Below are 27,810 nucleotides of genomic sequence, written 5' to 3'. Positions count from 1 at the left end.
TAAACAGATGAAATTTTAATAATGTCATAATAATAATTAACCATTTTATGATCATTTTAATTCTTGCCAGTTTAAAATTTAATTTCTTTTTTTTAGAAGTTACCGTGTGTTCATGTTCTTCTGAGGTATCAGCAAAATTTGTTCTTCATGCAGTACAGCTTGTGAAGCAGAGAGCATATCGAAGTCATGAATTTTATAAGTTTTGTTCCCTTCCAGAAAAAGGAACACTTACTGAAGCTTTTCCTGTTTTGGTAAGTTTATCTGACAGGAAAATCCAGAACACTCCCAAGACATTGTGTGTTTTGCCTAGACCATGTTAGAGATTCAGATTCTGTTTATGCCTGTCAGATAAGGTAGGATGATAGGTAATTAGTGAAGAATTCTGAAATTCAGGACTTTGAGAGAAGGCGCAGGGCTTAAGAGTACTTGCTGCCCTTGTAGAGGAGTCTGCTTCAGCTCACAGCACCCACTGGGTAGTTTACAACCATCTGAAACTCCAGTTCCAAGGGATCTGATGTCCTCTATGATCTCCTCATGCACTGAGAAAGCACCAAATGCAAGAAAAACATTTATATCTGTAAAATAAAAGTAAATCAATCTTTAAAAGAAAATATTGAAGACTAAACCAGTTATCATAGTATTTAACTTTAATCCTAGCATTTGGGAAGCAGGAGAAGTAGGATCTCCAAGACCAGCCTGATTTACATAGTGAGAATCTATGTTAATAAATAAAATTTAAGCTGTGTTTCAGAAGTGAACTTCCCTCTGTTCTCCCCTTCTTAAAGTGCTATATGGTGGAACTCAGGGTCTGTGCATCTAAGGCAAGTAGATAAATTGTACCCTATCCAATATTCATGTCTCTTTAATTCTGATACTTCAGTCAAAGAAATGTTCTAATCTTGGACCTTCATTTGCATTGGCAGTTGTTATCTTACTTAAAGTCCTACTGTTAAGAATCTCTATAAAGTAGCTTAATTTGCAGACAAAATTGTTGTCAGGTCTCTACTTTTACCCATGTTTAGAATGATTCTCGTCTTTCCTCCACGGAAGGTGAACGTGCTGCTGTGCTTGCCAGGCTCGCTCCCTTGGGTTTTCGTTTCCTTTGATAACTATGTCTCTTATGTCTGTAACTTTAAATGGGGTGGTTAGCTGTATTCATCTCCTTAAGTGTACTGGTACAACAGGGCTTAGGGTATTCTTTTAAAATTGATCTTTAAGAGAAGGATATGACTGTAACTTTATTGATACTTAAGTTGCCATATGGCTCTGATACATTCATGCCTATTGAGTATGGCTTTAAATTTTGTAATATTTCTTCTCATTATGAATTGTACTTATATTTAAATTGGTCATAGGTTTTTTATTATTAGTGTACTATGTGCATAAATAAATGTAAGTAGATAATGAATGATAAAATATTTTGTTTCTCTACAAATAAAAATTTTGTTTTGAAACAGGTAATATTTGGTGATATGAGGAAGAATTAGAAAACAGATTCATTCTTTAACATTCTTATTTTTATTTCCAGGGCGGGAAAGCAATTGAATTTTGTATTGCTCGTTGGTGGGCAAGTCTCAGTGATGTCAATATTGATTATACCATATCATTCCATGGGATAGTATGTACTGCACCACAGTTAAACATTGTAAGTACTATAATATTCTCATTTTTTCAGTGTCATTTTTGATTTGAAAAATGACTTCTGTGGTAGATGTAAAACTTAATTAGAAACTAATCTATAAATCTAAATATATTCATTCATGGACATTTAAAACTTGCATTAATGAGCGTATATATAAAATATTGTCTTACTGTTTGAGAAATTAACTCATAAATATGTTTTGTAGCATGCATCTGAAGGAATCAATCGTTTTGATGTTCAGTCCTCTTTAAAGTATGAAGATCTGGCTCCTTGCATTACTTTGAAGAGCTGGGTGCAAACACTACGGTATCACATTGTTTTAAGAGCTACAAACATTGAATGTTAATGGAAGAATTTTTTTTATTGCTTTTTGTTTGTTTTTCTAATTTGTACTTATGTGATGCTAGCATTTAAAAAAAAATTATTTTGTTGTCTAGGAATCTTCTCAAGTTTCCAAAACATGGTTCAGCATTGCTTTCTACCCTCACTGATCCCATTATCAGTAGTGTTCCTATATGTTAACCATTTCATTTCTTCACTAAACAAATTAGCAGTTAAGACTGAGGCAGGAGAAAGGCAAGATCAAGGCTGCCTGGATAACTCAAAAAGTTGAAAAATAAAGAATTGAAGGACTACTTAACAATAGTGTTCACTTTCCATGTGTAAAACCCTTAGTTTAATCTCACATATTACAACAAAGCAAATTAACAGTGTCAAATTTTTATTTTGTGAGTACACTGTTAATTGTTTGAAAAATTCAGAACTAGAAAATATCATTGACAGTAAAAGAAATTTGTCTTCTGAGTATATGCCATAAATTCCCTGTGTAAGCAGGATTTTCCAATATTGATATTCTGCTGCTGATATCTTGGCAGTGTCATTTCCTTAGGACAAGGACTATAGCTATACCCCTGGCTTACGATGGGGCCATGCCATGCCTATGCTCAGCACCAGCAACTATGAGCTAATATACACATCACAAGTGTTCCTAAACTCTTACTGGTAATCATCACCCAAGTGGTGGGATTTGACTCTGTGGTAACATTTTTAAGTGCTTTTGATCATGAACTTCTGTTCATGTGTTTGTAGTTTTGCAGCAATTTAGTCAATATGGACTATATATTAATAATTTAAAAAAATGTACAGTTTACTATAAAAGACAGTTAAAGAAGTGGTTTCACCTTGCATGTTTAACTGCTTTCTTTAAATGAAGTCTTGGCTTAATTCAGTGATGCTGTTATCTTGTTACAGCCCAGTAAATGCAAAAACCAGACCTTTAGGATCAAGAGATGTTTTGCCAAATAATCGCCAGCTTTATGAGATGGTCCTGACATACAGCTTTCATCAGGTATGTGTTTCCTAATAAAATATACCTGTGTAGTAAATTCCCATCTTAGGTTCTATGAAATCACAGATAGAAAGATGGGGCTGGTCTTTGAGGTTTCGTTTTTATTCATAATTTATTGAGGGTTTTTGTTTTGTTTTTTGTTGTTGTTGATGATGATTATGATGATGATGATGATGATGATGATGATGATAGGACAGGTAACAGAAAAAAAATAACATAAAGAAAAGAGTTGTTACTCTGCCACACTGTTTTAGAGGGTACTCTCTGGGCTGTATGTGTCAGGGCTTGTAGTCCGGCAGTATACTGTACTGCAGCCACTAGCACAAGTTGAACAATCTCTGAGGAGGGAGCAATGATTAAAATAGAAAAGGCAGAAAACGACAGAGACAATAGATTGAATTGGGAAGACTGCTGGCAGTACCATAGCAGCAGCAGCAAGACATCTTTTCCCATCCAAATGCCTTTCTGTTCCTACCACTAAGGTCAATAGAATCTCCAGCCCCTCACCTTGAGCTTCAGGTGTACCTCTTTTTATTGATCCATGCCTCAGAAGGTTAGGAAATGTGTCAACAAATGCTAACCCACCTTGACTGCCAGGCAGGCAGACTCTTATCTTTTTTTCTTTCTCTCTGCTTCAGAGAAACAGGAAAGCTATTACTCTGCTTTTAAAATTAGGCAAATGACTCCAGACAGTACACAGTGGCAGTATGAACATTTATTTAGCAAAGGCTGCTCAGCTGACAAAGGACAGAAAGCAGAGAGAAGGGGATCAAAAGAAAAACAAATTAGAGTATGGCCTGCCACTCAATGAAGCCTGCCTCCTAGAATTTCCCTAAACAATACAACACCACCAACTGGGTGCCAAGTATTCAGCATATGTGAGAGATACTGCACCTCTTGACCATAACACAATTCTCCATTTTTAACACCTAGCCTGATTATGCTCTGCAAAGAGTCAACAATCAAAGTAATAGAGATCATTGTAAATGTTAGATCCAGGGGGAGTTTCGAGTCAATGAGATTTCAGTTTATTTTACTTTATTGAAGCGTAATGTGAATTTAGTTTTGTTAATACCAGTAGATTTCAATAAATTGTTAGATTCTAGTTTTATAAAGAAATGAGACTATGTTAGAACTATACATGTTAGAAATGTATGTGTATATGTAGTGTAGGAAGAGCATTAGGTTTGTAGATTTTAAAGTTTACAAGTGCAGATATCTAATGGCAAGAGAGTAGCTATTGTATACTTTGAAAAAATAGTTATAAGAATGTTATTTTTGAAAAGTGTTATTGGTATATATTGTATATAAATCATATCAATAATTTTTTTTTAATAGCCGAAGAGCGGAGAAGTAACACCTAGTTGTCCACTTCTTTGTGAATTGTTATATGAGTCAGAATTTGACAGTCAGTTGTGGATTATTTTTGACCAGAACAAAAGACAGATGGGCTCAGGCGATGCCTATCCACATCAGGTATAAATTATTAAAAAGTAATAAATCCCAAATTTCTTGTTAAGGATAACACTTAAGGGTTGGGTTGTTTTGTTTTGTTTTGTTTTGTTTTGTTTTTTATATTCCATAAAGTTACATTTATTTTTCTGACACCTATAGAATCTCTTGCTTATTGTAGTTATTAAGCAACAGACTTGACAGCTTTTTCTGCCATATACTAGAGGATGTTGCTTACAAATACAGGCCAGCAGAGCATTTTTAGTTGAGAAGGGATGACAAGTTGACCAGGACTTTGTACATGCTCAGCATGCACTCTTCTGCTAGAGTAGACTTCCAGTCCTAGTATATCTGTTTGTTGCAATATTTCTCCCTCCTACACACTGCTTCTACTGACAAGATAGACAGTGAATGGGAGACTGTTAAGTGATCCCAGGTCTGAGTGCAACACTGGAGTGATTTCAGTTTATTAGTACCTTCAGATCAGAAATTGTATTGAGAATTGAACTGCATGCTTTGCTTTCCACTGGCACTAAAGGAAAAGAAAAATCTCTTAACATGTAACTACTTGGAAATTTGTGTCTGGTTGAAATCCTATTTGAAAAAATAGAAGATATTTTTCCTGAAATGCTCATGATTTTTTGCTGAATAATAAAGTAATAAAATAGCCGGGCAGTGGTGGTGCACACCTATAATCCCAGCACTTGGGAGGCAGAGGCAGGCAGATTTCTGAGTTCGAGGCCAGCCTGGTCTACAAAGTGAGTTCCAGGACAGCCAGGCCTACACAGAGAAACCCTGTCTCGAAAAACCAATAAATAAATAAATAATGAAATAATAAAATAATAAAACTTGTTTATGGAAGTTTTTGCATTTAAGGAATGATCCCAGTTTTCCCTTGTTAAGCAAGCAACAATCTCATTGCTATAGTCTGGAGTGTTACTTGAGTTGCATTTCACATTGGCTCAGAAGACATTGCTTCCACAGAATACTGACAGTATCTCTATTCCATGAGCATGTTAGCAAAGAGAGAAGTACTAGCTTTATATTCCTTGATCTCTACTGGCTCCTTGTTTTCCCTTTTTACCGTAAAGGGATGTGACACTTCACAGTTGAAATGTAAAGTTTAACAGAAGTTACACATGTTCATGCACATGAATATTTATTTTAGATGATATACAAATCTAATTTTGACTTTTTGACTACCACTTCATGTTTCTTATGACACTTGATACTTCAAATTCTGCCTGCTCACCAGCACCCTAGACACTTTGAGTATAGATGTCTGAGACCTTGTACATTCTGTAAATGGAACTGTCTCTTTTATCCTTTTACTCTCATTTTACTGAAATTAAACTTACTTTTTCCAAATGTTTTCTTTTTTAGTATTCTTTGAAACTGGAGAAAGGAGATTATACAATTCGATTACAGATTCGTCATGAGCAAATCAGTGATTTGGATCGTCTCAAAGATCTTCCATTTATTGTTTCGCATAGGTTGTCTAATACCTTGAGCTTAGATATTCATGAAAATCATAGCCTTGCACTTCTAGGAAAGAAGAAATCAAGCAGTTTAACATTACCACCCAAATATAATCAGCCATTCTTTGTTACTTCCTTACCTGATGATAAGTAAGTGCTGATGTTGACAATACTGAATGACATTATGGCTCATATGTTAATCTAGATTTATAATTTGCTATCATTTTAGTCTGAAGTTATTCCTCAGTTTGATTTTTGAAAATTTGGACATTGGAAATATTTCAGTTTGGAATTATTTTGATGGTATTTTTGTGAAACTTTTTCTTTTGTTACTTTTTCCCTTTTTAATTCTCTCATTAGAATACCTAAGGGGGCAGGACCCGGATGCTACCTTGCAGGCTCCTTGACATTGTCAAAGACTGAGCTTGGAAAGAAAGCTGTAAGTACTAGTGTTTTACACTGAAAGTACCTGTTTAAAATTTTCCATCCCTTTGAAGATGGGCTTTAAGTCCATGGTTCAGAAGGGGTAAAAGAATGCTTGCAGGGAGGGAACAGAAATTGTTTTTCTTTTTCTTGAGCCGTTAGTGAAAGTGGATTAATATTTGGTATCTTTTTAAATGTGTCATTAAAAAGTATTTTATGTTCTTTTCCACAAGCCTCATGCCCTAAACCTATCCCACTTCAGTTCCTAAAGTTCTTGACACACAGATCATCATTGATTGAAGCAAATGGGATATGTAAAATTATAGCATGCCCTAAAATTTCAACTATCATATGTGGATATTGGAATAAGTCAGATTCTCTTCATTTGTTTATAAAAACCAATCCGAAGAATATTTATTAATGGATATTGGCTCTCACATTTGTAAAGGCTTGTTGAGGTCTTGTATAATTATGTGGATAAATGTATGGTGTTTCTTGTGATATTGCTTTTTATAGTTTCAAAATGATGCTTTTTGTTTCTAGTTTAGAGATAACTATTATTAGAAACTTAAAGGAATTTATTTCAGGTTTTTCCATCTTGTTTTTATTTCAGATTTGTTGCAGAAAATGTTTTTTATGTGGATCTGTCACCCTTTATTTATCATAGGTCATTTTGGTGTAATACAATTCTTACATCTGTGCATTTCTCATTTAGCATTAGTTCATACAAAACTATGTAAGTCTACTTAACCTAATCCTGGGATCTATAAATGCTGTTGTCAGAATGAACTCATCTCATTTATCTTGAAATGTATTTTTCTTGTCACTGTTTAAACCAAGGTCATATATTCATAGCCATGAGGAATAATTTCAGGATTTTGTGCTTAGAGAACATTTACCTCAACATCTCTCAGGGTGCATTTCATTGTATACTCTTACTCCTACATACTTCAGTGTCATTTGAAGTAATTCAGCACTTGATACTGGACTTTGTTCTTGAATTGATTTGAGAAATCCTCATAGATCTTTTTGTAGATTTACCTAGATGGCTGCTTCTATGGGACTTCAACTGAGTGTCTCACCCAGATGATAGATAACTCATCTCAGAAGTCCACTTCTCATAGGAAGAATAGCAGAAAATAATTATTGGCAGAAGTATTCTTATAAGAATTCAGAAATAGTACTGACAATATTGAAATTGCTTGGAATTGACTGTTGCCAGTTTACTATAGATAGTAAGGTTGTTTATACGAAAATAGCAATAATCTGAAGTTATTGAGTATAATTGCCATTGGGTTCTTTATTTAAACTTTCCTCAGCAGTTTTATACTTCCTACGTTTTGGTAGTTGGAAAGGAAATGCCATTTTACTTCACTTTGCCATTCATGGTAGCCCTGAGTGTTACTTTGGTTTTTTTCTTTTTTGTTTGTTTGGCCTTTTTTTTTTTTTTTTTTTTAAAGAATGACTTAGGCTTGTCTGATGGTCGTGACCTCCTGTATACAATCAGACTCTGCAGACTGTCAGCTAAATTTAAATGGGCTTTTTAAATGTTTTAATGATAACGGAGTTTAATCACTAAATATTTTAACTAGAACGCTGAAAGAATTTTGCCTTAAAATGGCATATTTGATTGCATTTTTATTTTTAAAAATTGGCATGGTAGTGCTGCTTTCTTTAAAAGCATGCCATTTGGTCACAGATCTGACCCTTCTGATTACTGTGACACATACAGATGGAATGTTAAATTGGAAGAAAGTTAGGCAGAGGTGGTATCTCCATCCTGTGTAGATTATGCATGTTTTCTTACAGAATGTCGTTCTAACTCCCAGGGGCAGTCTGCAGCAAAACGACAAGGAAAATTTAAAAAGGTACTGATTGTCAGTTCTTAAAAACGATGTCTTAAAGCCTTATTTACATAGTTATTAAACTTTTTTCTCTCACTATTATAAATCTTTATTTTCAAAGAATCTCTCCCATAGTTTCCTTTCTTTACATTCTGCAGTATAGTTCTCTTAGTTAATACCTACAAGCAGTATTGATATATTGCCTTTCTATAAAAAGGCTTTTTCAACCATAACCCTATGGTTTATTTTCCATATTTATGGAATTTGGAAACTATTTATACAACCATATTTTCCAATGGTATAGATTATTTTTATTGCTTCTCATTTATTGGTATAGATAAGATGTCAAGTTGAAAAGTTTGAAATTTTGCATATTCAAAGTCATAAAGAGATGAATGCAATGGAGAGCAAAGTCATTTTTAAAACCTAGGACTGGCAAGATGACTCAGTGGGTAAACATACCTGCTGACAAGTCTAACAGCCTAAGTCTGATCTCCAGAACTCACATGATGGAAAGAGAGTTATAGTCTGACCTCTATATGTGTACCATGGCACTCACCTATATACACACACTAAATAAACAAATAAATTTTAAATGTAAGAAAAATGTTTTAAAAAAAACTATTATAATCCCAAGGCCATTTTAAATAAAATGATTTTGTTAATAAACTCTCTGCTCTTGCATCTATCCTAGTTATGGGAGGCAGATACAGAAAAAAAATAGTGAATAAGAACTTCTAACTAAAAATCGAGTCTGCAATAACAATACAGACAGATTTGATGCTGTGAGTAGTTGATTCTACTTGGTTTCTGTTAGCATATGAGAGTCTGTATTGACTGCTAGACCCACATTTAACCTGAAAATCTCTATTCTAAGTACAGAGAAAGAGTTGTATTTGAGAAAGAGCCATTCAGTGGTCTTATTTATCCAAGAGGTATTGTAATCAAAGAAACTGTTGTGTTTTATCGTATTGAAATGTCATCCAGAATGTTCTTGTTGTATATTGATAAGCTCTGGTACATCATGAAGAATCTTCTAGTTAAGAAACTGAAGACCAGTATTTCTCAGATGGTTGATTTGAACCATTTGGGTACAATCTTAATCCATTTAATAGATCATAATCTAGCATTTTAAAAAAGCTTATTTTATGCATTGATATGTACCTGAGTTGCCATGAAGACAGTTCAACAAGGTTTGCCAGGAACTCAACTACAAAAGGAAGTGTATTTCAATAAGGGTTTAGGCACTGCTTTTCTTCCACTTTTATTTTTTAGTTGGCCTACAAAGTCTTGTTGGGCTAAGGTTGTACAAGGTATAATAGGTAGTACTAAAGTGTTAGATTATTATTACTAGAAGTTGAATGAAGCTTGTGTAACAAACTTGGGATCTAGATTTACTTCTATCCATCCCTTCCTATCAGTACAAGTACATGGCATAATATAGCTCTTTCATAAAAAAACAAATACAAAGTTACAAAAAGAAATATTTATACATATAATATAAAGTAATTTAGATACTTTTAATAAACCATAAATTGCACCAGTGATATTAATCTTTAAAATAGTGAGCTCTTATAAAACTTTTGCTTTGATAACTAAATTAATAATTGAAGCACTCAAGAAACAGGGACTTTTGAACCATATCTAAGTGATGTTGTGTTATGCTGTCCACTGGGCAGTTACTGGTTTTACAGGTAACATTGCTTCTGAAAAATATTCTTCAGTTTGAACACTATTGATAGCTTTATGGATAGCTTATCAAGGTTTTTTTTCTTCTTCAATTTTAATACTAAGTTTCTTTTGTTGAGAACTCTATAGCTTTTCTACTATGAGTATTCTTGAATATCTTTTTTAAACATCACAATCATTCATGATTTAAGGTACAAAAATTATCATTATTAAATTAACTATATTATTCCCTTGTGAGTTGAAAAAAATTATTAAAGAGTGTGATCATGGTGACACAATCTAAAAAACTCTCATTTTCCTTTTGATTAGAGTTTATAAATACCGCAGTTATAATTTTAATAACAGAAAATTCTTGTTTGAAATATTTTTATAAGGTTTTATATATTTTAGTTGTATTGGTTATTGATTTCTAAGATCATAAACTTTAATATTCATATTTAATGATAGTTCAGGCTTGCTATTATAGGATTTTATATTTTTATAGGTGTTACCTTTTTATCATACATTAATATATTACTCATTAAATTCTATTTTCTGTTTTCCATACTAAAACAGTAATAAAAACAGGCCTTATTTTTGAAATTTTGAGGAGAAATCACCTTCCAAAACATAGGTTTCTCTACATGGAAGTATTTCCCATTTTCTAGCCTGTTAAATGAATAGGGACTGTCAGGCAAGTAGTGATTTACAGTCTGTGTAACATGCTATGTGAAGAACTTGATTCCAAAGGTGATAAAACCATATTTACAGTAAATGTTGGGGACTCCTTATATCCTTACTTCTTAGACAGTCATGCTAAGCACATGACAATGAAGCTGCTTTCTTGAGAATTTGATACTATAGGGTCAGGTTTTTCAACCACCTTTTTGCTTTGTCTGGGGCAATACTCACTCAGGAAAGTGATCTGCAAGCAAGCAGTGGAGAAGAAAAAAAAGCTGAGCATGGTGGAGCATCAGAGGAAGGACTCTGAGACAAAATTATGAATTTAGTAGGGTCAACATGGCTTCTATTGAAAGAGCTGATCTCAGGAATAAAAACAGTAGTGGTGTTGAGGAAGAAGGTGGCAGGGTCCTAAAGAAGCAAGCCTAACAGTAGACCTGTTCTTTTTCTAGTCTTGGACCTTGTGTGAGCTTTTGTTCTGGGCCACTGGCTCCCTTACCTCTAAGAGAATATAACAGTGGACTGCAGATAAATTTCTAGAGATTTCTCATTTCTGTTTTCTGCTTTTTAAATGGGTCATGAAGATATATATGGGGTGGTTATTTTGTAGTGAAGTGATAGTAGAGCTACAGCAGTCATTCCTCATATATTATTGCATCACTTCATACTCCAGAATGAGTATCAGATATTGTTAAAATAGATGTGTTGCTTACACATAAGAGTCCTATTTGGGGGTCTCATGTTTTTCTGAAATAATGTCTAAAGGGTAGTATGTAATCCCTTTGGTAATATAAGTTCTAATATTAAAAACTTGATTAAAATAAATACAGATATTAATGTAGCAGCATTATAATATAAACCTGAAAATAGAATTTGAAAGCTGACTTAAATAATGACTTAGTTGAGGACAATCAGTTTGTTGCCAAAAATTAAGTCTAAGCATTGGTTAATATTTCCCAAGCACTGTATGCCTGTAGGAAAGATTTACACACCATAGACAAAATAATCAGCTACCTTTTTCTGCCATCTTCAAAGCAGAACTTTCTCAGAGTTGCAGGCTTATTCCCCTGTTCTCTGTATCTTTGATTTTGTCTCTGGACAGTATTCTTGCCAAGGTGATTTGCAAGCTCCTTGCAGCCAAGTCTCTTCTCAATTATACACCATCTTCCCTCTGATTTAGCAGTTGATCACTCCATTCTTTTGCTTGTTTGAGACTCATTTATTTTGTCTTAGGAGTGGAGGAGAGAAAGAGAGGAAAGGAAGGAAAGATGGTCAGATATCTAACAGCAGTCAGTTTTTTCCTTCTATTAGGTAAGAGACCAGGAATCTAATTCAGGTTATCATGCTCAGCAGCAAGCACCTTCACTGTCTTGAACATCTTGCCATCCCTACTTTCTTCATGGACGTCCTCAAAGTTTCTAAACTCCAAATTCCTTTAGGTTGTTCCCGTCTTAGAACATCTTTGGGCCAAGCAATAATACCAGATCTACTCTATTCTATTCTCTTAATTTCTGTTAGTCTTATTCATGTCATGTCTTTAAGCACTATTGGTGCTTATTCTTAGCTCTGAATATTTATTCATTTTCTTTTGTTTTCTCAACTTATTTAGTTCTACACAATGTAGAGATTACTAGGCTTGCTTTCTGGTTTGTTTTCCTACCTCTACTTTTCTATAGTCTGTTCTCAAGACTTAGGTCATCAAGAGTTATAAAATATATATAGCCCAATTTTTAACGTATATATATATCAAGTCATTAAAAAGCAAAGTCTTTAATCAATGCCTGACATAAAATATTTGATAGGCTTGTTTATTTATTTCAAATAGGATCTACATTTTAACTATGTTCCACCAAACTCTCCATGACTGTAGCCCCTTTCTTGGTTTATATAGCTTTTCATATACTGGATTCAGGTTCTTGTACTTGTTTGTTTTCCACTCCTAGGCTAATAACTCTTGGGGGAGGGGCTTTTCCTCTCTAATTAGGTTATTCAAATTTGTTCATGTTTTCATTTAGCTTCTCTGACCTTTCCATAACCACTTTGTTTGCATGGTTTTCCTATCTTACCCAACAGTCACTGTGTGTCCTTTATTAATTCATTTTTGCGTGTCATATGTCACTATCAGAAATTATTTACTTGAGTATTTATTGTCTGACTAACTCTAGGTAGAACATGTATTTATAAGTGCTGGAGCAGTACTTGTCTATTCTGCCCTCTTACTAAGAAAAAAATCTTTTTTAGTTTTAACTTGTTTTCTTCTGTTCAGCTTTAATTATGAAAGAAAAGGTATACTGTCCTTAAGGTGTCAAGTGCAACTAAGAATGCGAAAGACACTCAGAGAAAAGTTGTTACCTCTTTTATTTTATTTTTATTTTAATGGAATGGATAAAAACTTCAGTGTTTTTAAAGTTCAGAAGGAAAACTCTAGTAATTGCAGATTGGTATTTTTTATGTTTTTGACCCTTCAGATGTGGAATACAGTATAATACAACTCAGGCAGGCACAACCCATATTACAAGACTCTCAGCTTTTGACACTGATTTTAAAGTGTATGAAATGAAGTATATTAACCTGAGGCTTACTTTCACCTTCCTAGGATGTGATCCCTGTTCATTACTATCTCATACCTCCACCAACAAAGACTAAGAATGGCAGCAAAGATAAAGAAAAGGACTCAGAAAAAGAAAAAGATTTGAAAGAAGAGTTTACTGAAGCATTACGGGATCTTAAAATTCAGTGGATGACCAAGTAAGTCATTTTGAGTTTTTCTCAAGTAACACAATATATGTTTATATAGACTTTACTCAGAATTGTTGACGTGGATCAGAGGATTGCAGGTTTTTAAACTTTTCCTCTTTTTATTCGTTGTATAAACATACATAATTTTAGCAATAAAATATGTAAAATATTTATTTTAATTTGGTCCAGAGGAGAATTTTATTGAAGGACATAAAAAAGAAAAAAATAACCATTTTTTCTTTTAAGAAAATCACCATTGCTTTTTGTTCAGCTTTAATTGTGTCTTTTGCATTCTTAGTTGCACTTGACACCATAAGGACAGTACACCTTTTCTTTCACCATTAAAGTTGAACATTACTATTGTTCTCTGTCTGAGCATGTAGCATTGAAAGTAGTTATCCTACTTTTCCAGTTAATGTCTTGGGCACTTCCTGTGTCATTTAATAATTTAATATTCTATTTTTAGTGACTGTATACGTCATTATTTTATGAGTACAATATAATCTACTTAATAACTTGCTTAGAATATATGTTTATAACTTTTCTCTGTAATTTTGTGATGACTCATTTTTATACATACACTTTTAACTTTGTTTTCCTATTTGTTTTGTTTTAATTGTTTGAGACAGTGTTTCCTTTATCCCAGACTATCCTCAGTTCTCTGGTTTGACAAGAATAACCTTGAATTCCTGGTCATCCAGCCTCCTAAAGGCTGGAAATAACAGTCATATACAAGCATACCTGGCCTAATAGACATATTTTTTAATTTTCTGTCAAGATAGTATATCTTAATTGTTAGTTTAGATATCTTTAGAAATTACCTTGATAATGTTTCTCAAATTGGTTTTTGGTATGAATGTAAGATCAGTATCTGTTCACCATGGAAAAAGCTGCTGTTGCGACAGTTGCGCTATTTAGAATCTACTTACTGTCCTCAGCTGAACTTAGGCTTTGCCCATTCTTCATTAGAATGTTAGGCTTTTCTTACTCCCTTAAACTTTAACACAAACCGTTATTCTGGGAGGTTGAATCAGGTGCTTTTTTCCATTGTTTTCTCTTACTGACAGTGTCCTAGGGGAGTCCTCTTTCACCGACTTTGTCTATACATCTTTGTGGATATGTGTCCTGAGAGAGAACAGAAGATTTTATAATGGGAAAAGAATTCCCGGGGATTAATGTCAGTCTGTATTCATATTTGCTGGCCTATCTAAAACTAACAGTATCTCACTAGATTTCAAAGAACCATGTCTGACTGGGGCTGCTACTTATAGATAGCAAACAATACAATTGAAATTTCTTCAGAGTTGCAAAAATTTGCTTCTCTTAGGAGAGCCTGAGAAGTCTCTTGGTTCTGCCATCCAGTGAACTGGTAGGGAAAAAATGTTTATGTAAAGAAAAAGAACTCTCAAAACTTGTGAAAATGGTTCTAAAGGCAAACTGCAAATGGAGAAGCTTCTAATCAGGAATGAATTTATATATATACTATTCAGTAAAATAGTTGCTGAAAAGCATGAGAAAACTTAATTCAATCATCAGGACCCACTTTAAAAAGCTAGGCATGGTGGTACTTGCTTAAAATCCTACCACTGAAGTGGAGACAGATATATTCATGGGGCTCAGCCTAATCAGCAAGTTCCAAATTCTGCGAGAGACTTTGTCTCAAAAATAAGGGCCAGGGTGTCTTATGACCCCAATATTGAACTATGGGTCTTCACACACAAGTACACTGCTGCCTCCTTCCTGCCAATTCTTGATTTAGACTGGCACCACCAAGACATTATCTTCTTTTCTCTTAGCTTTGTTGTACCATTCCTTACCCTGCACATATCCTTATTGTTTGCTGGGGGCTTAGGTCAGCCTAGAGACCTTGTATGTCCTCCCTCCATCAAAAATGCTCCGCTCATGAACTGGAGAAATAGCTCAGGAGTTAAGAGCATGCACTGCTCCTCTAGAGGACTGAAGTTTAGATTCCCAACACCCATTAGGCAGTTCAAGACTACCAGGAAGGAACTCCAACTCTGTGGATTTTTTTTTTTTTTTTGGATACCCTCTTCTGGCCTCTGGATAGACACCCAAATATGTGTGATAGACATCCACACTAACCAAAGAGCATTGTGGGTTCCCACTGAGCCATATCTCTAGCACATGTTGATGCCTAGTTTCATTTAAATGTTTTTTAGGACTTTTTAACTGAAGTAATTTTCAGATAGATATATATAACTAGTCCCTCTAATAATTCTACTTAGATTATAAAATATTTTAATGACTACAACTGTAAAGCAATGTTTACATTTATTTTTAACCAAAATTTGCTTTTAATTGAAAATTACTAATTTCAAAAGAGACTAATATGTCTCTTTTACCCAGGCTGGATTCTACTGACATTTACAATGAATTGAAAGAAACATATCCTGCTTACCTTCCTCTGTATGTTGCACGTCTTCATCAATTGGATGCCGAAAAGGTTGGATATAGTAATTTTTTAACTAACTTGCTTTTTGTAAAATAGTAGCTAAAGTTTGTATTTTTGAGTAAAGGTGTATCTGTACCTTCTTTTCCTGCCTCCTGAAAATGAATGTCTTCCATTTGAAATAATTGGCCACTACTGAGTTCAGTTTTAGTAATGAAGTGCAGTATGTATGTGTAATATTGTGTGATGATGGTTCTTGAATGATTAGTGAAGTCTTAATAGAGCAAAAGGTATAAGGTCTGATGTATTTTGTTTTGTTTTGTTTCTTGTTTGTTTGTTTGTTTTTTGCCTCAATCTAAAGGTTGAGTTGTCCTGGGCAACTGGAAATCTAAACACTTTCAGTAACTGCTTTGTTAGCAATGTTTTTATAATTCCAGATTGTCTAATGTGGACCATAGGCCAGCTGTTGTTACTGTTAATGGAAGTAGGAACATGCCAAAAATGTGAAAGTTTGGAGAACTAGAATAGAATGTTAAAGGAGGCCTCTTAAAAGCAGTTTGACAAAAGAGAAAACAACTAAGTAAACCATTCAAGGTGGTCATAGTTGAGTAAGAGTCTTGGTTATAATCTTTGTTTACTCTTATTTTTCTTATTTTAATGATTACTTAGAAAGAATTTACTTGGAAATGAGGATTTGGGGAATTTTAATTTCTGCTTTTTTCATATGATGTGGCATAAAATAGAGATTGTTATCTCTAAAATCTTAATGGTGTGCTAGAAAGGAATTTTCCTTTTTTAAACGAAGTCATTTTGGTAAGCTTTATATATTTGTTTTATCTTCAGTTCTGAACTACAGACTAAGTTAGGTATTGTCACACCTGCATTTTCCAGGAATACTGGAAATGGTAAAAGTCACATTAGAAGATAGCACAGAGCTCTAGGCCTACAAGAAAGTGACACAGTGCCTATATGGTCTCATGGCTGGGACAGGAAAAATAAAAATATGTTAATGCTCTATTTTATACACTTCTTTATTTCCTACCCAGGAACGAATGAAAAGACTTAATGAAATCGTTGATGCTGCCAATGCTGTTATTTCTCACATCGATCAAACCGCTCTTGCAGTTTACATTGCAATGAAGACTGACCCCAGGCCTGATGCAGCTACTATAAAAAAGTACCTAACCAGTAAATAATCTTTCTTGCATCTCATTTCTTAGTTATTTGTTTAATAATTAGGTACTAGTGTTGAAGATTTTTCATTTCTTTTAAAACATATAGTTAGGATTAACAGTTTTTTTTCTCAACTCCCTTAGAAATTTCATAAATTTCGTCAGCTTTTTAAAATACAGCCCAAAAAAATGACCCATGCTTACTCTGGTTGGTGGTTTAATCTCTTTGAGCCTCAGTGACTCCAGGGTAGTTGACTGTGTAGACTTCTTGTGGTGTCCTTGACACCTCTAACTTCTCAGTCCTATTCTGCACTCTTCCCAGAAAACTTTCTGAACAACTCATGATGATTAGATATGGGCCTTGCGTATTTTTCCATCAGCTGCTGGATAACAATCTCAGGAGACTCTGCAAGCATAGCAGAGTATCATTAATAATGTCAGGGCTTGGCTCTCTCCCATGGGTTAGGTCTCAGTTGACCATTCCCTTCAATTCTGTTCCATCTATATCCCTGCACATCTTGTAGACAGGATAAATTTTGGGTTGGAGGTTTTGTGGGTGAGTTGGTGTTCTCCTCCCTCCACTGGAAGTCTTGCCTGGATACAGGTGATCGACCACTTCAGTCTCCATGTCCCCAGCTGGTAGGAGTCTCAGCTAGGGATACCCCTATAGACTCCTGGGAGCCTCCCCATCCCAGATCTCTAGCTCATTCCAGAGATGGCTCCCATTTACCAATTTATATTCTCTCTCCCATTCTCCAAGCCTCCAGCTCTCTGGAGACCTGTTCCCCACCCTGCTTCTTTTACCTCCATAGCCTATTTTATTTCCCTTTCTGAGTGAGATTCAGTCATCTTCCCTGTTACTTAGTCTCTTTGGATCTATGGATTTTAACATGGTTATCCTGTATTTTATAGATAATGTCCACTTACAAGTGAGTACATGCCATATTTGTCTTTCTGGGTTTGGGTTACCTCACTCAGGATGATATTTTCTAGTTCAATCTGTTTGCTTGCAAATTTCATGATGTAGTTGTTTTTAATAGCTGAGTAGTAGTCCAATTATAAATGTACCACATATTTTTTTTAATCCATTCTTCTTTTGAGGGACATCTGGGTTGTTTCCAGTTTCTTGCTATTGCAAATACAACTGTTATGAACAAAGTTGAGCAATTGTTCTTGTACAGTGGGGAGCATCTTTTGAGTATTTCTGAGGGGTAATATAACTGGCACTAGAGGTAGAACTATCCCCAATTTTCTGAGAAACTGCCAAGTTGATTTCCAAAACAGTTGTACAAGTTTGTACTCCCAATAACAATGGGGGAGTATTCCCCTTGCTTCAAAACCTTACCAGCATTTGCTGTCATGTCACTTGAGCTTTTAATCTTAGCCATTCTGACAGCTGTAAAATGATCTCAGAGTCATTTTAGTTTCTATTGTCCTCATGATTAAAGATGTTGAACATTTCTTTAAGTGTTTTTCTTTGGAGAATACTGTGTTTAGCTTTGTACTTTATTTTTTAATTGGGCTATTTGGATTGTTGATGTCTAATTTCTTTGAGTTTTTTTGTTTGTTTGTTTGTTTTTTTTTTTTTTGGATTAGTCTTCTGTCAGATCTTTTCCCATTCTGTAGGCTGCCATTCTGCCTTGTTGATGGTGTCCTTAGCCTTGCAAACCCTTTTCAGTTTCATGAGGTTAGTTCAGTTAATACAGTTTTTCTTGGTGTCTAAGCATTTGGTGTCTGTTCAGGAAATTGTGTCCTGTGCCAATGAGTTCAAGGCAGTTCCCCACTTTCTCTTCTATTAGATTTACTGTATGTGGTTTTATGGTTAAGTTTTTGATCCATTTGGACTTGAGTTTTGTGCAGGGAAATAAGTATGGTTCTATTTCTTCTACATGCAGACATCCAATTATACCATGGTATTTGTTGAAGACGCATAAACTGTATGGTTTTGGCTTTCTCAAATATTAAGTGTCTGTTGATGAATGGGTTTATTTCTGGGTCTTTTGTTCTATTCCATTGATCAACCTGTCTGTTATGTCACATGGTTTTATTACTTATTGCTGTGTAGTACAGTTTTAAGTCAGGGATGGTGATTCCTCCAGAAATTTCTTTTGTTATACAGTATTGCTTTAACTATCCTGGGTTTTTGTTTTTTCCATATGAAGCTGAGATTGTTCTTTCAAGGTCTCTAAAGAATTGAATTGGAATTTTGGTGGGAATTGAATCTGTAGACTGCTTTTGGTAAGATGACCATTTGTATTCTGCTAGTCCTGCAGATCCATAAGCATGAGAGATCTTTCAGTCTTCTGATATTTTCTTTTTGTTCTTTAGAGACTTGAAGTTCTTCTCATAACAGGTCTTTTCACTTACTTGATTAGAGTGTATATTGAGATATTTTATATTTATGACTATTGTAAAGGATGTTGTTTCCGTAATTTCTTTTTTTTTTTTTTTCCGTTTTTTGAGACAGGGTTTCTCTGTGTAGTCATGGTTGTCCTGGAATTCACTCTGTAGACCAGGCTGGCCTCGAACTCAGAAATCCACCTGCCTCTGCCTCCCAAGTGCTGGGATTACAGGTGTGCGCCACCACACCCAGCTGTTTCCGTAATTTCTTCTTTGTCCTGTTTATCATTTGTAGGAAGAAGGGAGTGCTACTGATGTGGGGGGTGGTATGGGGGGGGTTATGTGCGGGAGTATGGGGGGAAGTATGGTGGGGGGGTATGGGGTGTGTGTGTGTGTTTGTGAGAGAGAGAGAGAGAGACAGAGAGACAGAGAGACAGAGAGAATTTTGTATCAGGCCACTTGGCTACTTTGCCGAATATGTTTATCAGCTAGGAGTTCTCTGGTAGAATTTATGAGGTCCCATAGTATACTATCTTATCATCTGGGAATATCTGTATTTTGACTTCTTCCTTTCCACTTTGTATGATGTCTTTTAGCTGTCTTATTGCTCTAGCTAGAATGTCAAGATCTATATTGAATAAATAGGGACAGAGTGGGCAACTTGTCTTATCCCTGATTTTAGTAGAATTGACTTTAAGTTTCCAGGTAATTGATGTTGGCTACTGGCTTGCTGCATTTTGCCTTGTGTTTAGGTCTGTACCTTGTACCCCTGCTCTCTCCAAAACTTGTAACATGAAGGGGTGCTGGATTTTGTCAAAGCAGTCTGATAAGATGATCATGTGGTTTTAATCTTTCAGTTTGTTTCTATGGTGTATTACATAGATGTACCAAAAATCCGTATACAAAATATATTGAGCCACCCCTGCATCCCTGGGATGAAATATAATTGATCGTGGTGAATGATACTTTAGATGTAATCTTGAATTCAGTTTTCAAGGATTCAGTTTTATTTTTGCATTGATGTCCATAAGCAAAATTGGTCTGAGGTTCTCTTTCTTTATTGGCTCTTTGTGTGGTTTAGGTATCAAGAGTAATTGTGGCCTCACACAATGAATTTTGTACTGTTCCTTTTGTTTCTATTTTGTGCAATAGTTGGACGAGCTCTTCTTTGAAAGTCTTGTAGAGCCAGGCGGTGGTGGCGCATGCCTGTAATCCCACCACAATGGGAGGCAGAGGCAGGCGGATTTCTGAGTTCAAGGCCAGCATGGTCTACAGAGTGAGTTCCAGGATAGCCAGGGCTATACAGAGAAACCCTGTCTCGAAAAAACCAAATCCAAAAAAGTCTGGTAGAATTCTGTACTGTACGAGATCCTTCTGTCTGTGGCCTTATTTTGGTTGGGAATTTTTAATGACTGCTTCTATTTCGTTAGGGGTTATGGGACTACATAGATAAGTTTCCTTATCTTGATTTAACTTTGGTACATGTTCTGAAAATCATCCATTTCATCTAGATTTTCCAGTTTTGTTGAGTATATAATTTTTTTAAATTTCTTCATTTTCTATTGTTATGTCTCCATTCTCATTTCTGATTTTTGTTAATTAGAATACTGTCTCTGTGCCCTCTAGTTAGTCTGGATAGTTTATCTATCTTGTTGAATTTAGCAAAGAACCAGCTCTTGGATTTGTTGATTCTTTATATTGTTTTCTTTGTTTCTAATTGGACGATTTTAGCCCTGAGTTTGACTATTTACTGCCCTCTAATCCTCTTAAGTGTGTTAGTGTCTTTTTCTTCTAGAGCTTTCAGGTGTACTGTTAAGTGGTGAAGGCACTGAGTGGTGTAATTGTTTTTCTCTCTCCCACCCCCCTTCAAGACTGCTTTCATTGTGACCCATAGGTTGGGTATTTTGTGTCTTCATTTTCATTGAATTCTAGAAAGTCTTTAATTTCTTTCTTTATTTCTTCCCTGACCAAGTTTTCATTGACTAGAGAGTTTGTGGGTTTTCTGTTGTTTCTGTTTTTATTGAAGTCCAGCCTAAGTCCATGGTGATATGATAGGATGAAAGTGGTTATTTCAGTCTTCCTGTATCTGTTGAGGTTTGTTTTGTGTCCGATTATATGGTCAGTTTTGGGGAAGATTAGGCAAGGTGCTGACAAGAAGTTATATTTTTTTGTTTTGGGGTCAAATGTTCTGTAGATACCTGTTAAATCCACTTGGTTCATAACATCTGTTGTGTTCATTGTGTCTCTGTTTAGTTTCTGTTTTGATGACCCGTTCATTAGTGAGAGTCAGATATTGAAGTCTCCCACTATTGTGTGGGGTTCAGTGTGTGTTTTGAGCTTTAGTAAAGTTTCTTTTTTACGAATGTTGGTGCCCTTGCATTTGGGGTATAGATGTTCAGAATTGAGACTTTATCATGGAGGATTTTTCCTTTGATGATTAATGACATTTGGTTGAAAGTCTATTTTATTGGATATTAGAATGGCTACTCCAGCTTGTTTCTTGGGACCATTCACTTGGAAAACTTTTGTCCAACCCTTTACTCTGAGGTAGTGACTATCTTTGTGGCTGAGGTGTGTTTCTTGTATGCAGCAGAATGGTGGATCCTGTTTACATATCTAGTCTGTTAGCCTGTGTCGTTTTATTGGGGAATTGAGTCCATTGATCTTGAGAGATATTAATGACCAATGATTCTTCGTTCCTATTATTTTGTTGGGGGTGGTGGTGGTAGTGTGTTTGTGTATGTGTGTTTCTCTTCTTTTGGGTTTGTGGTGAGATGATTAATTTTCTGTGTTTTTGTAAGTGTAGTTACCCTTGTGTTGGAGTTTTCCTTCTAGTATCCTCTGTGGGGCTGGATTTATAAAAAGATATTGTTTAAATTTGGGTTTTTCATGGAGTTTCTTGGTTTCACCATCTATGGTGATTGAGAATTTTGCTGGGCATAGTATCTTTGTGGTGTCTCAGGGTCTACAAGACATCTCTGTCCAGGATCTTCAATGTTTTAGAGTCTCTGTTGAGAAGTCAGGTATAATTCTGATAGGTCTGCCTTTGTGTGTTACTTGGCCTTTCTCCCTTACAGCTTTTGCTATTCTTCCTTTATTCTGTACATTTAGTGTTTTGAGTATTATGTGATGGGAGGATTTTCTTTTCTGGCCCAATCTATTTGATGTTCTGTAAGCTTCTTGTACAGTTTATGGCCATCTCTTTCTTTTAGGTTAGGCAAGTTTTCTTGTGTGATTTTTGTTGCAGATATTTTCTGGCCCTTTGAAGTAGGAATCCCCTCCCTCTTCTATTCCTGTTATTCTTAGGTTTGGTCTTTTCATAGTGTCCCAAATTTCTTGGATGTTTTTGCACTAGGAACTTTTTATACTTGGCAGTTTTTTGACCAATGTGTTATCTTCTATGCCTGCTGATAGATAGTCTCTTCCATCTGTTGTTAGTGATGCTTGTGTCTATAGTACCTGATGCCTTTTCTAGGTTTTCCAGCTCCAGGGTTGACTCCATTTGTTATTTCTTTATTGTTTCTATTTCCATTTTTAGGTCTTATACTATTTTGTTCATTTGCTTCACCTGTTTGGTTGTATTTTTCCTGTGTTTCATTAAGGGATTTGTTTTCTTTTTAAGGGCTTCTAACTTTTGCCTGTGTTTTTCTGTATTTCTTTAGTGGATTTATTCATTACCTCTTTAAAGGCCTCTATCATCTTTCTAAGTCTTGACTTAAGGTCATCTTATGCTTCCACTGTGTTGGTGCCATATTGCCCTGGCTCTTGGTTGTGTTCTTGCCCTGACTAGCCATCTGGTTGTCCTAGTGTTGGTTAGATGTTCCTGATTCCAGCAAGACTCCTCATGGAGTTAGGGAGAGCCCTGGACCTGTATCTTCCTCGGTCCTTGCAGGTCTCTTCAGGAAGGCAGACAAGGTCTTGGGCCAGACATTAGAGGTCAGGGTACTTAGTGCAGCTCAAAGTTTGTTGACTCTTCTCCAGGTAAACCCGGCAGTCAGGGAATTGTTGAAGGGATCTCCACCTTTTTTTTTTTTTTTTTTTTTTTTTTTTTTTTTTTTTTTTTAGTTATGTAAAGACTTAACTGCCTTTCTTAAAACTTGTGAAGCTGACATAACAAATGGATAATCCGTTAACTCTGTTGCTATGGCATTCTGCTTTAACAAAGTACAGTTGCCCTAACTTATTTCATCTGTATATATGATGAGCCTTATGATACTTAATAATAACAATGTCTTTTGATGTGTAACACAATTTTTTATACATCATGGATGTTAATTTTCTTACACAATATGGATGTATAAAATTTATGCATGGTAAGTTTTAGAGCAAAGAATGTATATACTTCAAATAAGATCATCCCTTGGAAAACATTTAACTGACATTTGAAAAAAAATATTTTTATTTGTTCTCCAGTGATATGGACAAGCAGAAGTCCACCCTGGTAGATGCCCTCTGTAGGAAAGGATGTGCTCTGGCAGATCACCTTCTTCATACACAGCCTCACGATGGGGCAGCAGCTGGAGATGCAGAAGCAAAGGAAGAGGAAAGAGAAAGTACCATGGAATCTCTATCGGAAACCTATTGGGAAACTACGAAGTGGACAGATCTTTTTGACACTAAGGTAACTTACCCTTCTGCTATTGGTCTTGGCACAGTTCTTCGTAGTGATTTCTCAGGCTTTCTTGTTCTCTGTCTGCCAAAGAGGATAAACATGAGGCTCCACTCTCAAGAAGATTATAACCCAAGTACCTTGCACATATCCGAACTGTCTTAAAGTGTTCAACAATGATTTTGAAAACAATTTTGAGGATACTCATAGTAGCCTTTTAAGACGGTTATATGGTCTTCTAGAAAGTTGTCCTTTTTCTTCCCTGAAGTTTTTATGTTAATTTTTAGGGAGAAATATGCTCCTTAGTTTAGATATATTTTTCCTCAAAACTCTGTAACTTCTACATGTCCCAGTTTTTAGCTACTCATTTTAAACAAATGTTTGGAAGAGCAAGTTGAAACTTTTTTAATTTGGTTTTTTTTTTTTTCTTTTGGTTTTTTGGATTTGTTTTTTTCAAGACAAGGTTTCTCTGTGTAGCCTTGGTTGTCCTGGAACTCACTCTGTAGACCGGGCTGGCCTAGAACTCAGAAGTCCGCCTGCCTCTGCCTCCCAGAGTGCTGGGATTACAGGAGTGCGCCACCACTGCCCGGCATTAATTTGGGTTTTTAAAAAATACATTAAATCTCTTTTGTTTATTCTTACAGCAGTGATTATATAACTATTTTTATTAATTTTCCTTGAGAAGGAAAGGAAGGAAAAGTAGAATTCTCACAGAAAAGTTCATTGTTGTCAATCACAGGTTCTCAGGATAAACTATGGTAATTTGTAATTGAAAAATCCAAACAGCTAAAACTAGTAAAAGTTCTTTCTGTATGGTTCCAATTCCCCCACAGACCAGTAGTGTATTTGTAGAAGGTCTCAGTAGTACTCAGGAAAGTAAAACAGGCAGCAGCATTCAGGGCTTAGAGATGAGAACTTGAAATTGAGTTTGATTCCTGCCTCTGACTTTTTTGTCAGTGAACATTGTTGCCTATTTCTTACCTAAAAGTTATGAGTAAAAATTAAGTTAATGGCAAGTCCTTGGTGGTATTGCTGTTGGTTGTTAAGTTACTGAAGATATACTGATGGCTAAATACTACTTCCTCCTGGGAACAGAGATAACTAGTCTCTGTCTTTGAGAACTAACAAGGTGGTAAACAATGAGATTGTTACATACACTTGTGTTTTCACAATGACACTGCTGACCATGGGTAATACACTACAGTACTGACCTGTTTAACCTGCTAATGAACAGTTTTTTAATACATGTCTTGGCCCTTAAAGAACAAATCAGTTTGAAGATGGTTACCAGACTCTGTAGTCCAGGTAAAACATAGAAATAGTGTGACAGGAAGAATATGTGTATATAAAGCATGTCCTTTACAAATTTAATGATTGATGTTGTCCATTTTTATTTCTAATCTTTGTTTTCTGAAATTATGTAAACTATGGTTTATTTTACACAGAGTAATGGTTTAAAGTAGATTTTAGTAGCTTATGGATTTCTCTTTATTTACTTCCTATACTCGTTTATGTATTTTCCCTTAAAAGACATCTTTTTAAATTTCCTTAATACAACATATTCAACTTAAAAGCTATACTTTCAGAGGCTGGGGAGATTGCTCACTCAGTAAATCGCCTGCCACAGAAGTGGGAGGACCTTAATTCAATCCCTTGCACCAATGTTTTTTTTTTTTTTTAAAAAAAAAAGCCAAGCACTATGGCATGCACCTATAAATCCAGAGCTTCAGCAGCAGTATTGGGATGATCTGTGGGCCCAGCACTCTAGCCAAATCAACCTTAATAAAATGGGAAGCATTTAAGAAAGACACCTTGTACTGATTTCTGGCCTCTACATACACATGTGTGCCTACACACAAGAAAAGCTATACTTCTGTGAAAGCCTTATTTCATTATTAAAGCTATATGCTTTAAAATATATGTATGCCATAAATAATCTTCATTTTATTTTATAGGTTTTGATATTTGCATACAAGCATGCATTAGTAAATAAGATGTATGGGAGAGGCCTTAAATTTGCAACCAAACTTGTAGAAGAAAAACCAACAAAAGAAAACTGGAAAAATTGTATTCAAGTAAGTAATTATACTGTGTATTATTTTCATACTGTGTAGTAAGTAGAACACTGAAAAAAAACCAACATTCATTATAAAACATTACATATTGTATTGTGGCCAGTTGTTACCATTACTAAAGCAGTATGAACTACATAATAAATGCATTATTTGTAGCCATCCAACTTTCCAAAACATTTTCACTGTGATTAAGAGACCCTTATTAGCTTTGAATGTTTCAGCAAGGGCAAAAATGAATGAAATACTTTCTGTATTTAGAAGACAATGTTTTCTTTTTTGAAGGAAGAAGCATTCCTTCTTAATGTGTATTGCGTTGGTTCTAAAATCATTGAATTTGTGGAATTTATATTTTCCCTTTTTTGTCTGAGATGATTACCACCTTTATTAATTTACTGTATATTGCATATGCAAAGAAAAACTAATTGGATCTTTCTCCATGAGTTAGCTTGAGATATAAAGGAAATTAATGCCATCTTATTTTCTGTCTCTGTTCCTCAGTACAAGTGGTAAGACAGTTTAAGCCCTTTGGGTCTTGATTAGGTTAGAAGAACTCTTTCTGGAGTTCCTGTTATTGTTTCTATGTACTTGTGCTCCTATGAAAAAGATTGTGCTTTGTTAGGAAGGGAGTTAGGGAGTATAGTCAGTAGATGGGTCAATTAATGAATGATAGACTGATAAAAGATTATTTCTGTGCATTGTTACTGTTATTATTAAATTATTCTGAATTTGGGGCTTGGGACCTGTCACTTCCTTTATTAATGCTTTCTTTTATTATAGCTGATGAAATTACTTGGATGGACCCACTGTGCATCTTTTACTGAAAACTGGCTCCCCATCATGTATCCTCCTGATTATTGTGTATTCTAAAATAAGAACCAAAACTTTAAACTTCAATACAGAAAATTTTATAGTGAATGGATATATGAACAAATGTGTGGCATTTTTAGTCTGACTAATGCATGTTTTCATCCACCATCCAATACTGATCATTAAAACTATATGTATTTATCAGAGAACTTAATGGCGTGTGGCTTAATACATGTAATATAGACCTCTAACACCGTGCTGCTTTCCTGGTGCCTCCCACACTTGGCAAGTGGGAAGGTATATCCTGCCTGTCGGCCCCAACACTGAGTTGGATGCAGCTGCTCACTGCATGAGAGGTTTTCATCATTTTATTTTATTAAAACATCATCTGTTTTTTATTTTATAAATCAAAAAGGTAAAACATGCTAAATTTTTCCAATTATATAGAGGCCTTAAAAATGCTACATTAGGTGTAGCTAAATCATTTATTTGACTAAAAATTACGGGAACATTATTTCCAGACTTTTTTTCTAAAAATAAATTAATGGGGATGGTAGGGGGCATAAACACATGGCAACTGGGAAAAGAAACGTGTTAAAGAAATCTTCACTAAGGAGTCATAACAAACAGGTTGTTTTTACAGCATCCTCAAGTACACAGCATCAGAATGAATTAAAATTGCATGTGTTGGTGACAGACAGCTGAATCTATCTGGTTTTGTAAAGATATAAACAGTATGTTTATAATATTGAAATCATGTAAAATACATGAATAAACGTGCAAAACCACAGACACAGTACACCATATGCACTCTGATACCTTATTTTTTTATATATATAAATAAAAGTAAATATTGAAGCTATTCAAGATTGCTCTTATTTTTCATAAAGTTTGGGGTTAGAACACAGACTAGTTCATTAAATCTATCGGCCAAAAAATGAGGTGATTTATAATGTTTCCTATGGGTTTGCAGTTATTTGAATATATCTCCAGTGCTTATCATGTGTTTAAGCCTTTTTTTAGATGTTCTTTAGTGTTTGTTTGTTTGTTTGTTTGTTTGTTTTTTAAGATTTATTTATCATATGTAAGTTCACTGCAGCTGTCTTCAGACACCCCAGAAGA

The 27,810-nt window shown here is 35.0% G+C and overlaps 1 protein-coding gene across 5 annotated transcripts in view; it reads left to right on the top strand.

Moving 5' to 3' along the window:
• Window positions 1-27,550, top strand: part of Tpp2 (tripeptidyl peptidase 2) — a 78,962-nt gene extending 51,412 nt beyond the window's left edge. For 2 of the 5 annotated variants that reach the window (XM_052192126.1, XM_052192129.1), the window contains exons 17-30: window positions 97-251; window positions 1,529-1,645; window positions 1,848-1,948; window positions 2,894-2,990; window positions 4,329-4,466; window positions 5,826-6,070; window positions 6,281-6,359; window positions 8,173-8,211; window positions 13,133-13,284; window positions 15,643-15,739; window positions 16,732-16,862; window positions 23,611-23,818; window positions 25,762-25,881; window positions 26,659-27,550. In XM_052192126.1, the coding sequence (XP_052048086.1) occupies window positions 97-251; window positions 1,529-1,645; window positions 1,848-1,948; window positions 2,894-2,990; window positions 4,329-4,466; window positions 5,826-6,070; window positions 6,281-6,359; window positions 8,173-8,211; window positions 13,133-13,284; window positions 15,643-15,739; window positions 16,732-16,862; window positions 23,611-23,818; window positions 25,762-25,881; window positions 26,659-26,748 (1,769 nt within the window). In that variant the 3' untranslated portion in view covers window positions 26,749-27,550. Of the gene's footprint in view, window positions 1-96; window positions 252-1,528; window positions 1,646-1,847; window positions 1,949-2,893; window positions 2,991-4,328; window positions 4,467-5,825; window positions 6,071-6,280; window positions 6,360-8,172; window positions 8,212-13,132; window positions 13,285-15,642; window positions 15,740-16,731; window positions 16,874-23,610; window positions 23,819-25,761; window positions 25,882-26,658 lie in introns of those variants that run through there. The other 3 variants (XM_052192127.1, XM_052192128.1, XM_052192130.1) reach the window with 3 other exon arrangements.
• Window positions 27,551-27,810: the final 260 nt, after the last annotated feature.

Source organism: Apodemus sylvaticus, chromosome 9, assembly GCF_947179515.1.
Source record: "Apodemus sylvaticus chromosome 9, mApoSyl1.1, whole genome shotgun sequence".
NCBI classification, from domain to species: domain Eukaryota; kingdom Metazoa; phylum Chordata; class Mammalia; order Rodentia; family Muridae; genus Apodemus; species Apodemus sylvaticus.
The sequence above is the reverse complement of the archived record's forward strand: the minus strand, read 5'-3'. Positions and strand labels throughout refer to the sequence as shown.